The sequence below is a fragment of the Apodemus sylvaticus genome, chromosome 7 (genome assembly GCF_947179515.1).
Source record: "Apodemus sylvaticus chromosome 7, mApoSyl1.1, whole genome shotgun sequence".
Lineage (NCBI taxonomy): Eukaryota > Metazoa > Chordata > Mammalia > Rodentia > Muridae > Apodemus > Apodemus sylvaticus.
The window spans coordinates 41397457-41411971 of NC_067478.1; the positions used below are offsets into that span (position 1 = coordinate 41397457).

The 14515-nt window shown below is 40.5% G+C and overlaps 1 protein-coding gene across 2 annotated transcripts in view; it reads left to right on the forward strand.

Annotated features, from left to right (window-relative positions):
* Positions 1-977: 977 nt before the first annotated feature.
* The window catches only part of Cep162 (centrosomal protein 162), a 66161-nt gene continuing 52623 nt past the window's right edge, over positions 978-14515 (forward strand). For both annotated transcript variants that reach the window (XM_052187692.1, XM_052187693.1), the window contains exons 1-6: positions 978-1167; positions 2361-2477; positions 6201-6315; positions 9023-9169; positions 9428-9611; positions 11327-11394. In XM_052187692.1, the coding sequence (XP_052043652.1) occupies positions 2421-2477; positions 6201-6315; positions 9023-9169; positions 9428-9611; positions 11327-11394 (571 nt within the window). In that variant the 5' untranslated portion in view covers positions 978-1167; positions 2361-2420. The remainder of the gene's footprint in view (positions 1168-2360; positions 2478-6200; positions 6316-9022; positions 9170-9427; positions 9612-11326; positions 11395-14515) is intronic.

A 14515-nucleotide genomic window follows, 5' to 3' on the forward strand; every position in this document is an offset into this window, starting at 1 on the left:
CAAACTTTCTCAGCTGTGTACGTGACTAGTCACCATAATTCTCGCTGCACTCCTTTAGCAATTGTCTGGGCTACTGGTCTGTTTCGCAGTACCAACGTCTATAGGGCATGGAATGTGCTCAGTTCAACATGTACTAAAAGAAAAGCCATCATATGAATTAAATTGACTTGTGAATTGTAGAAATTAAATAATGTATGTATAACTCTCACCAAGCACTCAATGAATGGTAACTTGAAACAGGTCTCTATTACTGTATTTTAATCGGTTAGTTTCTGGCTTGTACACACTCAGATGTCAATATGTATTGATGAGTGAAAAGTTCAGGCCAGAAAGGAGGTACAGAATTATATACACCAGAGGCAAAGCCCTTTACTGTTTGAAGATTTTGCTTTCATTCCAAAATGTTGTCCCCTAATCTGGTGTGCCTGTGTGCATAGACGTAAAGAAAAGGGATAGAGAGCGCGAGTAGGAGACGGGGAGAAAGAGAGCACAAAAAAACCAAGCAAGTCACTGTAGAAGAGAGCTTTGAAAAGTAGAATACAAACAAACAAACAAACAGCTGCTGTGCCAGGCTTTCACTGAGAATCTTGGAATCTTGGTGTTGTGTATTTTCAAATGCTTGTCCACTGGGTGGCGGACGTCTCTTCTAACACCAGAATTATTTCTAATACGTTTGTATTTTTCTATTACGTGAAGAAAATCAACCCTCGTAAATCGTTTTTTTAAACTTTCAACCTGGACAATAGCGTTCAAATGAAAAGGGTGAGAAAAGCTGGAAAGAAAAGCAGCCCGCTATGGAGGGATGGGCACAAACTTTCTAAACTACAACTCCCAGGAAGCCATGCGCTGGCTCCAGATTGTGCGCTTGCGCCCGGGTGTTCGCGGCCAGCTAGCTGAGCTCAGGATTTCAGGGAGTGAAGAGAAGGCGACAGGTGCACAGTGCTGCCGCGCCCGCGTCCCTTACGGCCGCCACACCCAGCAGAGCCGCGAAGGTTCCAATCTTTATTTGAAAGTCGCCAGAAGACTGACAGCTTGTCTGGCTGCTCCGCGGGTCACGTGGCGGGTCGGATCACGTGACACCCCGGGAGCCCGCCCACGGAGGTCTGTTGCCCTGACGACAGCTGCCTGGCGGGGACTTTCCCAGAGAGCGCGGGCTCCCTGGAGCAGGTAGGTGAGGCGTTGTGGCGGTCCCCGTCCCTGTTGTTGTTTCCAGGTTGTACCTCAGGCCCGGTCTCCGAACTTTTTTTTGCGCGTTACTCCGCTCCTCTGCCGGGACTCCAAGTCGGATACGTCTTTGCTTCGAGCCTGCCCCCAAGTCTGCGCTTCCTGCAGCCTAGACACTACTGGGCTCAGGGCCCCTTCGTGGGGTTTGCCTCTGACTCAACCTGTTTGTCCAACTCCTTATCCTGTCCCGTAGACGTCTTGGTCGAAAATGCAATTAAAAGCGTTAAGTGTTCCCCAGGAGGATGGTGGGCAAACTATACGCTCGAGTCCTCCCGCTGCTGTCCCTTAGAAAAGAAAGCTAGCGTTTGTTTGTGTTGCCCCAAAGAGTTAAATCCAAAAGTTAGGTCAGATCTGAAGATGGCCTCCCCTATCTGAAGTGCAGCCTTGAGCTGCAACTCGACAGATCACATTCAAGGTGTTCGTGGCATGGATTCTTTTAGCCTGCCTTTGCTTCAAGAGAAACGTAAATTGTAATTAGTGTATGTCATTTGCTTTCAAGGCTCGGTAGGGATGTTTTAAGACAGGGTTGCACTGTATAGCTCAGACTAACCTGAAACTCAGACTTGTAACTCAGGCTGGCCTCCCAACTAAAGAGCTGTCTCCTTAGTGTAGAAATGTCAGGTATTCACCACTAAATTCTTTATTATATCCTGAGTCTTATACATTCACTTTGTTTATGTCTGAGAAAATCCCTGATTGTAGAAAGTCTCTTTTGCAAAACCCTTAATTTGAAAATATGTGAATCAAGCAGCACAACCTGTACTGTGCTTTACAAGAAAAATATTTGTCTCTCCACTTCCTGCCTTTTTTTTTTAAATATTCTCTGTGAAGACCTGGATAGCAGAGACAAATACATATACAATGGAAAATATCCTGGAGCCCACCCCTTGACAACTGGATGAAATGTGATTATCGACCTTGAGAAGATAAAACTTCACAAACTACTTTTCCCACATCAGTTAACTTCAATGGATTAGACCTCCAATAGCATATCATAATTGCAATATAACTGTCAAGTTATATCATATATGTGTGTACATATATAAAACTGTCTTAAATTGAAGTCTAAAGTCATGTCATGCTAATGATGTTTTCCTCAAGAGGTGTATTTTTTTTCTTTTGTTTCTGTCATTTAGTGTTTCCAATGCTGTAAATAATTTTAGGATACTTGTTTTGTGACGCGAAAATTACTAACTATGGCTCACTCTTCCAACGTATACTTTGATGAAGAATTTGAACGGTTTATGAGGGAGGTAAGCTCAAGCCTTCTTTATTGTGATATTTATTGTAAGTTTGTCTTGTAAGGTCCATCCTTAAGTGCTTCCCTCTGGAAACATAAACCATCCCATCAGCACCTTCCTTCTACCCCACCTACAGAATTACCCAGCAGCCCTCAGTTCCACACATCTCAAATGCTGGTACCTGTTAGCTGGATACCCGTCTTCCCACCCAGTCTACCCAGCAGTCCCAGTGAATGTAGCAGTCCCTCCTTGGTACATGTGTGCACATGCTTACTCACAAATGTGTGCGTGTGTGCGCCCAGGTACACGGAGAGGGAGAGAACCATGTTGAACAAACATTTTGCTCAATTTCTGGTTATAATTCAGTTATAGTCCAGTTATAAATCATAAACTATTCAATTCACCCACTTAAAGTATTATGACAACTGTTTTAGAATTACATAACCTTCACCATAGTCAGTTGCAGAATGTATGGACCATTCCTAAAAAGAAACTCCTATCCTTTAACTGTTACTCTTGGCTCCTTGTCCTTCCCCAGCCTTAGGTCATCACTTCCTGTTTTGTCTCCAAGTTTGGCTGTAACAGATATTCATAGAAATGGAACCATATAGTATATGTGGTCTTAGAAGTCTGGCTTCTTTTACTTAGCATGGTGTTTTCAGGGTTTATGTATGTAACAGCATGCCTTCAGTGAGTGGCTTGACCTTTTGTGTATATAGTGCACCTTGCTTTTAAATTTTCAGTTGACAGCATCTGGGATCCTTCCATTTTGTACAGTCATGAATAATGTTGATCTAAATAACATGCGAGTGTGAGTGTGAATATATGTGAATCTCTTCTCAGTACTTGCCTAGTTGTAAAATTGGCTGGTCATAATGCTCTGTTATATCTACCAACCATGTATTCCTTTATGAAGGCCCTGATTCTCATCATCTTTACTTTCTGAGGGCCAGGTTTTTGTTTCTGATTGGTGATAATAACCTGCAAAGCGGTGAAGAAGATTTTGAAAGTCAGAACACCTACAGTATATTGGAGGGGAGGATACTCATCCTTTGACTTTCTCATCTTTGCCATAACTCTGAATGGTCTGTATGTAGACAAAGAAACTGGGGTTCAGGAGGCAAGAAATAGAATGTTTCAATGTAGTTATGTATAAAAGCCAAATGGAACATGATAGAGATACCCGACATTCAGACTGATAGTATTTCAGAAGTTGAGAGGGCCACCCTGGTGTCTTCCTATTTGGGTGGCTGCATGCAGCGATGGAAAGCAGACAGTCGTCAGCAGTATCCTCAGGGGATTTGGATCCCACTTGCTGGCACTCTTTAGCACTTGTAACTGGGGCAGTCATTCCCCCCTGGGTTTCAGACCCATAAGTGATCTCTTCGAGGCTGTTTAAAGAATGAGATAAACTAGGCGCAGATCCTGACATTGAGAAGGCTTGTGATAAACATGATTTCTCCCCAGGGAGTGTGTGAGGGGGACAGAAGGAGAATGGAAAATGGTGAAGAACACAGTAAGAGTATCTTTTATTTACCGGATGTAACTGTCCTCTCCAAGGCTTACTGTGAACCTAGACCTAGTCCTGGAAGCTTCTAGCTTCCATACAATCTAATCTAGGTAGGCCTAGAATGTTTTCAGCCTCTGAAACTTGTTTCTGAATATTATTCACCCGAGCTCTGGCTGGCTTGTTCAACTCTGCTGTTCTGGGTCAAACTCCTCTCCCAGCTGACTGATTCATTCTGGCTTTTCTCTTGGCCTCTGAATTGCTCTGCTTGGCCTCAAAATAATTCTTGCAATCTGTTCTAATCTTCTGGCTCCTTCTCATTCTCTGACTTGTTCTGTTTTCACCTTTGTGTAGTTTATTCTCTCGTTAGCCCATCTCTGTAAACTCTCCTGGTAAAACCGCGCCTCCCCCCCCCCTCCTCTCCTCTCCTCTCCTCTCCTCTCCTCTCCTCTCCTCTCCTCTCCTCTCCTCTCCTCTCTCTTCTCTTCTCTCTTCTCTCTTCTTCTCTCTCCCCCCTCTCTCTGTGCTGCTGTACTCCCCTCCTCTACTGTACAGCTCTACACAAACTCTACTGTATTCCTGTACTGTACTGTATTCTTCTGTACTGTCTCTCTCTCCCATAAGTACCTCCCCCTTCCTCTCTTTTCTCATGAGAGTTGCCCATATACTCTTCTCCCAAATCTTTTTTCTGATTTGTCACTTTTTCTGCCACTCAATTAAACATTACTTCTAAACATGGGTGCTTCCTTCTACAAGCTAACTTACCTTCATTATTTGTGATTAAAGATGAGTACTAAGGGTGTATCTGTATTCTAGCGAGAGGAATTAAAAATGTGTACTAATACTACGGGCTGAAACATACCCTAACTAGAAACAGGTTCAAATATCCTGTAACAACAATCAACAAGCACTCTTGTGTTTGAGAAGTGGGCTTAGGAGCCCCTAACTGTTAATTAGCTATGTACAAGGCCACAGAGCTGAAGAGGAAGAACACTCAGTTCATAGAACTGCTCAATTCCTAGGTAGAGCATTCCATAAGATGTCAGTTTCCATGATGTGTTCGGTGGATGGCTGACCATTTCTTTCTTTTTGACAGGCATTTAGCAGGTGTGTACTGGGGATATGGTGCTGAATGGGAAGACTGGGAGGGGAGTGGGAAGAGAGGAGGCCAAGGAAGGGAAGGTAGTGAGTCTGCATGGCTAAGGAGCCAGGAGGTGGGGAGGGAAGGTGACCCCTCCATGGGTTCTCTTGAGAGCAACAATGGTGACTTTTGAGTAGAGAGACAGTCACAGAGCTTGAACTTGGTGGTGGCATGAGAAGGGTGTCCTTTAGTTCTCTGTTATCTTAGAAGAGGAAGGCCACCTTATTGGCTACAATGGAGAGAGCTGTTGAGGTTAGAAAAGGGATTCAGAATTGTAGTAGCATGATAGCTAAGGAGTAGAAAGGAACAAATACATACATGTTTATTAATATCTGGGATAAATGTTTATTTCTGTGGTTATTATATCTTTACTCAGACTCCAGAACTCTGACATTGTAACAAGTTTATCAATTGCCACTTGTTCTTAGGCCCTACAAAATGTCCAGAATATAGGATTTTATCCTCTATTTCTTTTCTAAGCAAGTATATTGATCATATTTTCTCATTTTGTTGTACTTATCTTAGCTAGTGTTTCTGTTGCCATGAAGAGACACCATGACCACAGCAACTCCTATAATGGAAATATTTAACTGGGGCTGGCCTATGGGTTCGGAGGGTTAGTACATTATCACCATGGTGGGGAGCATGGTGACACACAGACAGACATGGTGCTAGAGAGGTAGCTGAGAGTTCTCCATCTGGATCTGGATCAGCAGAAAGAGAATGGTCTGGGACCTGGCTTGAGTATTTGAAACCTTCAAAGCCACCGTCAGTGACACACTTCTTCCAACAAGACCACACCTTCTATTAGAGCCCCTCCCAGTGAGCCTATGGGGGGCCATTTTCATTCCAACCACATGGTATCTTACATGTTTAATTCTACATATAAATAGGTATTCAAATACATATGCTAAAGTTTTACATTTGGCGACCAGTGTCTGGAGATGGGATTTCCAAATTGTTTCTTGGGTGTTGCTTAAGTGATAATTGAGCTGTGAGAACTGAAGAAGAACAAACACTGTAGCAATGTCTGGGACTTGGTAATTTGAAATGGATTTTAAAAGTTAGTAACTTGTATTTAATTCAGCTTTCAGATGATTCTTTTGAAAATTCAAATAAAACACCTAGACAACCTGACAAAGAAATGAAGGAGAAAGACCCAGTGCCTTGGTGGATAGCTGAAGAAGATTTTGAAGATAATGGTAAAGTCTGCTAAGTTTTTTGTTGTTTTAAATCATTTGACCACAAGAGGTCAGTCAAGACGTTTAATTCTAGACTGTATTACTGCACCATTACACTAAAGGATACTAATGGCATGGATTTCTGAGGCTTGGGTTGATTTTCATATTATTCAACTTTCTTATACATTATGTAGCTGAGATGCCTTTTTGCATTAGTTTGCATTAAGATTTATATGAATTCAAATTAAGGAGGTAAATCAAATATATTTATATATGTCTAATGATATAAATAGACTTAACCCTAGTTTAATAAATAATCTGCCCCTATATTCATGTAACCAATTGACAAGTTAAGTATAATGTGGATTAGTTTGCTAATAAGTCATGAAAAGCAAGTTACTTCCTCAACTGTAACAATGCACTCATCTTCTCTGGAATGTCTTTATACTTTTGCCAAGATGCCCCCAGTCACATTTTATGTGTCCCTGGTCACATACAATGTGACTTTAAGTGTTGCTTACATATATAATAGGTGTGCATCATATGCAGTGCTGTCTATGACCTGAAGCAAGTCACGCTGTGCATGACAGACTTCTGTGGAGGGTGCTGCGGCAGTTGTAAAGAAAAACAACTCCTGCTGCATTTGCCGTCCTGTGGGTCAGGGTGAAGCACAACCATGTTGACTCATAGCATTTCTGGTTTTCTGTTTCTCCTGGTCACAGGAAGTTTTACCTATGGCTTTTATGATTGTTGTTGCAGGTTTGTTGGTTTGTTTGTTTGTTTGTTTGTTTGTTTTTCATCCCCATCCCTGACAAGAGTGAACCTGAATTCTATAAACTGACAGTTGAGGTTCCACATAATCCAATGGTAGCTCTCTCTACCTCATGCCATCCAGCCACACTCAGTTATTCTGTCTTCTAGAAACCCCTTTGGATCCCAGCCTCTGGGCCTGACGCCTTACCCATGCTGCCCTGCTGTCTCCTCTTCCTTGTTCAGTAAGGCTCAGTGTCACAGCTCCACACAGTCCTGTAGTAGCCCTTCTAGCTGCCTGTTAACACTTGTGTTTTCTCCTTTGAGCTTAGAACACCACAGGGGCCCTCCCACACTGTGCGGCACTCCTGGACGTGGGATCCTTATGTGGATGGGAAGGGCTGTTCTTCCCATGTCAGATTAGATCTCACAGGTCTCGTTAGTATTTTGTTGGTGTTGATGTTGTTTGCTTTTTAATGCTGCAGTACATTAAAGGAATTTCTCAGTGAAAACATCAAGGTGATTTTTCGTGAATCCCACACCATACAACAATGCTAAGAATACCTATAAAGAATTCTTTTCTAAAATAATTTTTACTGCTGGTGTTCAAAAAAGATATCATGCCTGCCTGTGGATCCTGTTCCTCTTACTGGCCTGCCTTGTCTGGCCTCAGTGGGAGAGGATGTACCTAGTCCTGCGAGACTTGATGTGCCAGGGTGGGCTGGTGGGGGTAGAGGCCTTCCCCCTCATAAGAGGAGAAGAGGAGGGAGGATGGGGGAAGGGGAGAAACTGGGAGAAGAGGGGGGATTCCAACCAGGATATAAAATGAATGAATGAATGAATAAATAAATAAATAAATAAATAAATAAATAAATAAATAATATCGAAGGATAAAGTAATTTGAAAATCATTGCCAAGGATTTGGGACTTAATTAGCATTGAAGCCTTTTTTTTTCTGGAAGATGCTAAATCAGAGCAGAAATATGCAAATATTCCAAAAAGAAAGCTTTGCTTTTGGAATAAAAACACTTGTCTGTAGCAACTAAAATTATCAGTTGTTTTTTTTTTTTTTAAGAAGTTCTTAATCCAAAGTCAGTGTAGTCAGTAAAAAAGCAGAGAAAACTAGACAAGGCACAAACCCATTAGCCTTCTCTAGCCCACAAGAGAGCTTCGCTATATTCTACCCAGAATGTACCTTGCTCTGTTCCCAGTCACAAGCATTTAGTGAGTTCAGAGTGTGGTCTGTTACTGTCTGGCCTTGTAAGACCATTACTCACATAAAGCCATAAAAGAACTTGATTCTGGAATCCAGCCAAGAATTTGTATCAAGTAGGTAGCTGAAGCTAACCATAACAGGAGTCAATCATGAAACATTTTTAATATGTCCATTATATCCATCTGTCTATATGCCCATAATATGTCCATATCAATTTCCAAGAAAGGGTAACATTCAAAAATGTTGTTAGAGACTATGATATCATCCCCTCCCCCAACAATATAGCACATACCCAGGTGTGAGACTTTCCCAGTATTTGAAGAATGATTACTTCAAACATGTTCTGATGTTTTCTTGAAATGATATTTAAACCAACAAGGATCTTGTCTAGACCTCGTATTTGTCCTACGCCCCTGCCTTGAGTTCTGTGTACTGGTTCATACTCTCCACAGTCTAGTTCAAGCAGCAAAACTACATAAAAGAATCTTAAGCAGATTTTAAAAATTTTAAAATTAAGGATACTGTAACCAAACAGAAACACAATTTTTTTTGTGAATTCTAGGTCTAGTTATTTGTGTTTGTGTGTGTGTGTGTGTGTGTGTGTGTGTGTGTGTGATGTGTAGTATGACAGATTTGTTTTGTAGCCATTATATACAAAATTAATAAGATAGTATTCTTGTGTTGTCATTATGGACAGAATAGCTCCCTGGATATAGCTCCCTGACTAAATATGAATACCAACTCATAAAGTCTTGTCCCCAGGACTGCTTGGAACAAATGTGAGCTATTTGAAGACAAAGAAGACAGATCAACCTATTATGGACACAGAAGAGGAGTCTGCTGAAAAAGTTCAATTTCTTAAGAGCAGTGGAACCTCCATCTTAAGTGTTGACAGCTTAGAAGCTAATGGTGAGAGGTGGGGTGAGTCGGGAAGTCACTGGTACTGAACTTCAGCTGTCCTGCAGCTCACATCACCAGACCATACAGATAGGTCATATGACCTCCCTAGAGAATCAGAGTCATAACTTACAGACACACTTAAACTTACAGCTTTTGTAGCTCTGCTTGGTGGGCGGAAGGTTCTTGTACAGTGTCGATAAAAGTATTGCTTAATTTTATAAAAGTTGTGCGTATTAACAAAATGATTTATCATTCATTTCTCTGTAGAATTGGTTGTTTCTGAGCTCCATCATAGCACCCTTGGTTTGGGCTTGGACACGTTAGAAGAACAAGAGGAGAAAGAGCAGTTCTTTGCCAGGCTGGAGAAAGGCTTGACATCTTCTATTGATTATTCAAAATTAAATCAAGAACTGGATTCTGACGACTCCACACAACTGAAAGCTCTAGATAGGTAAGTTCAATAAAAACATTAACTAATTTTGTACTTTTCTATGTGTGCATGAATTCTAGTAGATAAACATATAACAGACAAGTTAAATCTCATCTTTTTTTTGTTTTGTTTTGTTTGTTTTTTTAATGTATGGAGGCCAGGGTTTGATGGCAAGCATCTTCCTTAATTTCGCTCCACAGTTTTTGTTTTTGTTTTTTTGTTTTGTTTTTTGGAAATGGCTCCCTCAGTGAACCTGGAGATGGCAGTTCAGCTAAAATGACTGACCAGCAAGCTTCAGGGATCCACCTGTGTCCATCTTGTCACCGCTGGGATGACAGGCACACAGCACTGTGCATTACTTTTTATGTGGTTTCCAGGGGCATGAACTCAAGTCATCTTGCTTATCTGGCAAGCACTTTACCAACAACCATTTCCCCATCTCAAATTTTATTTTTTTGACTGTGTTCTGTGTTCGTTGTAGCCATGTGTTTTCTTATATATGGACAGAGTATGTTAAGGTGTAGTTGACTCTCCATTCTGCCTTTCAATACCTGAAATTCCATACCAAAGATACTATCAAAACTAATAGTAGTACATGCAAAGAAATTGGCTTTCTATGGACAAAGGAAAATAAAAATCCAGGATACTATTATACATTTGTGTTTTATAATTGATCGTTGTATTCGTTTACATATATATTTGTATTTTTAAAAAAAGGAAGCAAAGACAAGCTTAGTTTGTGTCTTACCTCTGTGTGTGGTAACTGTTGGCTATCGGGAACCTCATTTATATAGAAATCCTAGTTGACTGAGCTAGCCAGTCTTGTGCATAGTTGATCATTGTCATTCTTGAATCTTTGCTAAGGTCTTTAACTTCCTTAGCTTAACTATCCATATAGTTGTGTTTCTTCTTATAAATGACAGTCAGTTTGCTTAGGATTTTGAGAACACAAAGGTAGAATTGAAAGAGTTGGGAGAACCACAGTTTGTGGGTAACTATAGCCAACTCTAAAGATGCTTGGTTTCTGATACAGCAGATAAAGTAGTGCCAGGAAAATGCAGCAGGAACAGCTAAGAGCTTACATCTTGATTCACAGCACCAGGCACAGGGAGCTAACTGGGAACCCTGAGCTTTTGAAACCTTAAAGACTGTGCCCCTCTGTGACACACTTTTTCCAACAAGGCCATTCCTAATTCTTCCCAAACAGTTCCACCAACTGAGGAACAAATATTAAAATATATCATCCTGTGGGGACCATTCATCCAAACCACTGCAAGCCCCGATTCAGTTTCCACTAAGAGTTCAATTTCTTATTGGCATATAAATGCCAATCTCATTTTGTAGATATTTTTGTTTTGGCCTTCCTGTAAACTTTACTTAGTTCTCCTCATATCTCATGATTCCTAATCTCTAGGAAGAAGAGTTACCTGATTCATGGGTTGACGCATTTATATCATGTGCGCACATATGGATCATGTAGTTTGTATTTAAGAAAAATAGCATTTTCTTTTGATTATTTATGCTGCTATACTTTAATTTTAAGCTTTTAAGAATTTTTGGTTTTCAAAATGCTTGCCTTCTGTGACTCTAATTTTTAGCTTTGGTAAAATTTTGGTAGAACTTGAGAAGACATAATTTAGAATCTTAAATTTCTAGAAAATTTAAAACAAATAATACAGTATATATTGTATGAATAGGTATTAACCTGTAATAGTACATGTTAAATATTATTCCAGATATCAAGATAATGCAGAGCCAGCTGAAGATGGATGTGTGAATGAATCAGAACATGAGGAACTGCCAGGTAACTGCAGTGAAAAAAATGATATTACTTATAGCATAGACATGGTAGGGACAGTACTGTAAAGGTAAACCACGTTGTCTTGGAAAGTTCTCCAATAGACAAGGTGTACAATGCCTGTGTTATTATCTCAGCAGCTAAGAATTACCTCTGCCTCATATGTTGAAGCTGGGTAGTGAAGTTTTGTGCAGAGACTGTGGGAATCCAAAGGCAGAACAATCACCTCCAGTATGTGGTGCCAAGAAGCGCTACCTTTTCTCCCTTCTGATTTTATAGTAAAGATAGAGTCTTGCTTTATGGTATTGGCTGGCTTTGAACTTACTCTGTAAATCAGGCCAGCCCTAAACTCACTAAGTAGGCCAGGCTGGTCTAAAATCAGAGATCGTCCTATCTTTGCCAAGTGCTGGTATTAAAGGGGTAGGGGTGTGGGTGTGGGGGGTGTGGGGGGTGTGGGTGTGTATGTGTGTGTTATTTAAAATGGTTTGACCTAGCTGGGCTTTGTCTTTCTGACTTAGCCTCTGGTGTGTAAGGTAAGCATCTACCCTTTACAAACACTGTTTACTAGTACAGTTAACATTATTTTCATTTTTAATTTTTCAAGCTAAGAATATTGCTATATAGCCTGCGCCTCCCATGAACTCACATCAGGCCTTGTGCCTTGGCTTCGTGAGTCCTGGACGTCACACCCAGCTTGTTTTCTGTCCTTTATTGCTTTTGTTCTGCATTCTCCTGGTTTACTTACAGAATTCTATTTCCTCTTTTGGCTTTTTAATTAAACCTTTTCCTTGTATTTTTGTTTTAGTTGCTACAAATCACACATTTTTTTTTTACTTTATTAGAGAATTTTCAATAATATTCTATTTTATATGAATTTTAATAACATCAAAATACCCCCTCAAGATGCCTATTTTTAGGTATTTTTTGTTCTACTTGTTGTAAAATACCAGCATATGTTGTTATTGTTGTTGAAGATCTTTTAAAGAGTACCGAGTGTGTCCTTGTAAAGACTTGTCTTGGTCCACTGCTTACTGTCAGGTCCTGTACTCCATATTCCTGTACATGGATTGCAGTTTCTACATTGCTGTTTTCTTCATGAAGTCACGGTTGGCATTTGCATCCGACCCGTGCACATGCCCATGTGTACTCTGTCATGTCTCGTTTGCTTACTTTATACCTGTGAGTGCAGCATGAACAGTGTTACTCTGCTACGTTTACAGAGTGGTGACAGGAAAAGGCATTTGTCAGGTGCAGACATGGTTTGTTTCCATATACTATTGGTCCACAGTTGGTTGAATCCATAGCTGTACAACCTATGGATACACAGGCACACTGTACTGCCTGCCTGCCTGGTTTTGTTTAAGATTTTCTCTTCTGTATTGTAACTTTCAGATTGTGACCATCCAGGCTGCTTTTCTTGTCTTCATCCTGCCTGGAGATGTTTAGCATCTTTACTGTGTCGCCATTTTGTGCTGTGTCATCCCTTGTCTAAATCCCATCACGACTTGTTGGCCCCTCCTGTACTCCTCTCTAAAGGTGCTGAGCAGCGCGTTCCTCAGAGCCTGTTCAGGACTTTTCTCTCAGGACTCCAGCTCTTGCTACTGAGCGTTTGTGGCCACCACTCCCGTCTTCAGGCTGCTTGTTTTGCATCCATTTCTTTCTTTTTTCCTAGAAGTTCTTTGGGGTTTAAGTTTTTCACTCTCCTTATAATGTTTATTTTTATCAGTCTCTGTAATGTTCATCTTCCTATAGATTATGTGATTTGTTCTGTTGTGGTTTTCTTGGCTGCACACTGTGGGTGTGGGGTCCTTCTCTTTGCTTTCTTTTGTTGGATGTTGTGGGTTTTATAACATTACCTGGGTTTCATTCTTCTTTTAGCACTGGTAGACACTCAGTCGTCGTGTAACATGGTCCATTTGAGGCACTTCCTGTTTCACTTGGAGGCATCTAGAACAGTCACTGTGAGATTCATTTGTCTGCTATACTCACAACATTCCCTTCTGAGGTTTCTTCTGAAAGTCTACAGTGATAAACAGGGTCCTTCCACTCACATAGGTTTGGGTTGAAAAGTCTCCCTGCCTTTTGTGACCTGAGGAAACTATGCAAATACAACCATGACGCTGAGGGTTTAGTATTTAGTAACATTTCAGAAAGACCCCCGGACCCATCAGATCTCCTCTGGAACTCTCTATCTTGTCCTTGCCCCATTACTGCTCTGCATCTTCTGCTCATCTCCCCAAGTCACTGAAACTGCCCACCATCCCCCATATTCGAAAATGTCCATGCCTTCAGTAATTATAGGCTCTCATCATATTTGTTTATATTTCTTCAGAATCACATTTTTCCTGACAGTTATTTGATGTCTAAAAACAATTACTTCATAATTTTGTCAAATTGTTCACAATAAAATTTAAATCCAGTTCCTTTAACTCTAGCGTAACAGAGAAGGGTTTTCAGATCACATTTTTTTTCAGTTTACAGATAAATTTGCCAATAAAGGAAGGTAAATATCTCCAAAAAGGAGCATTTAGACTTTTAATTGTCTATGATTTACTTTATCTGAATTTTAAGAACATATTCTTGTTTCAAAATTTATAAATTTGAAGTTAATAGAAGAGTATATTTTGAATGTGTAATATCCTTCTGCCAAAGTGGTTAGAATCCTACAGATGCGAACTCTCAGCGTGGCCATGGTTGGTGAGATTGGGTACTAACCAAGGACCTTTCCTCCTTTACACTAGCTCTCTTCATGACAGATACTAGGAAGGACTCTGGTCTTTCATACGATATATGGTACTATTTGGAATAATACACATTAGCAATTTTCCCATTTAGAAGGAAGAGCTAAGTACTTGCTTAGCATGCATAAGACCCTTCAGAAAAAAGAAAAAGGGATGTCTAGCTTCTTTAACTTTTAATACAGATTAAGCAAAACTAGCTCTAATCCTGCCAGTCAGTACTCTTACACATCGTATCTGGCCCTTAGATTGGGCATGTTGTTAATGAAGTGTTCCTTCAGTACTACTTAGCTCTCAGATCTGGGTTCCTTGAGATAAGCACTATGTCATCTCTACAGATGAGAAATTTAAGGCTAGAGGTTTTATGATAGACCACCGTACTGAAGCTG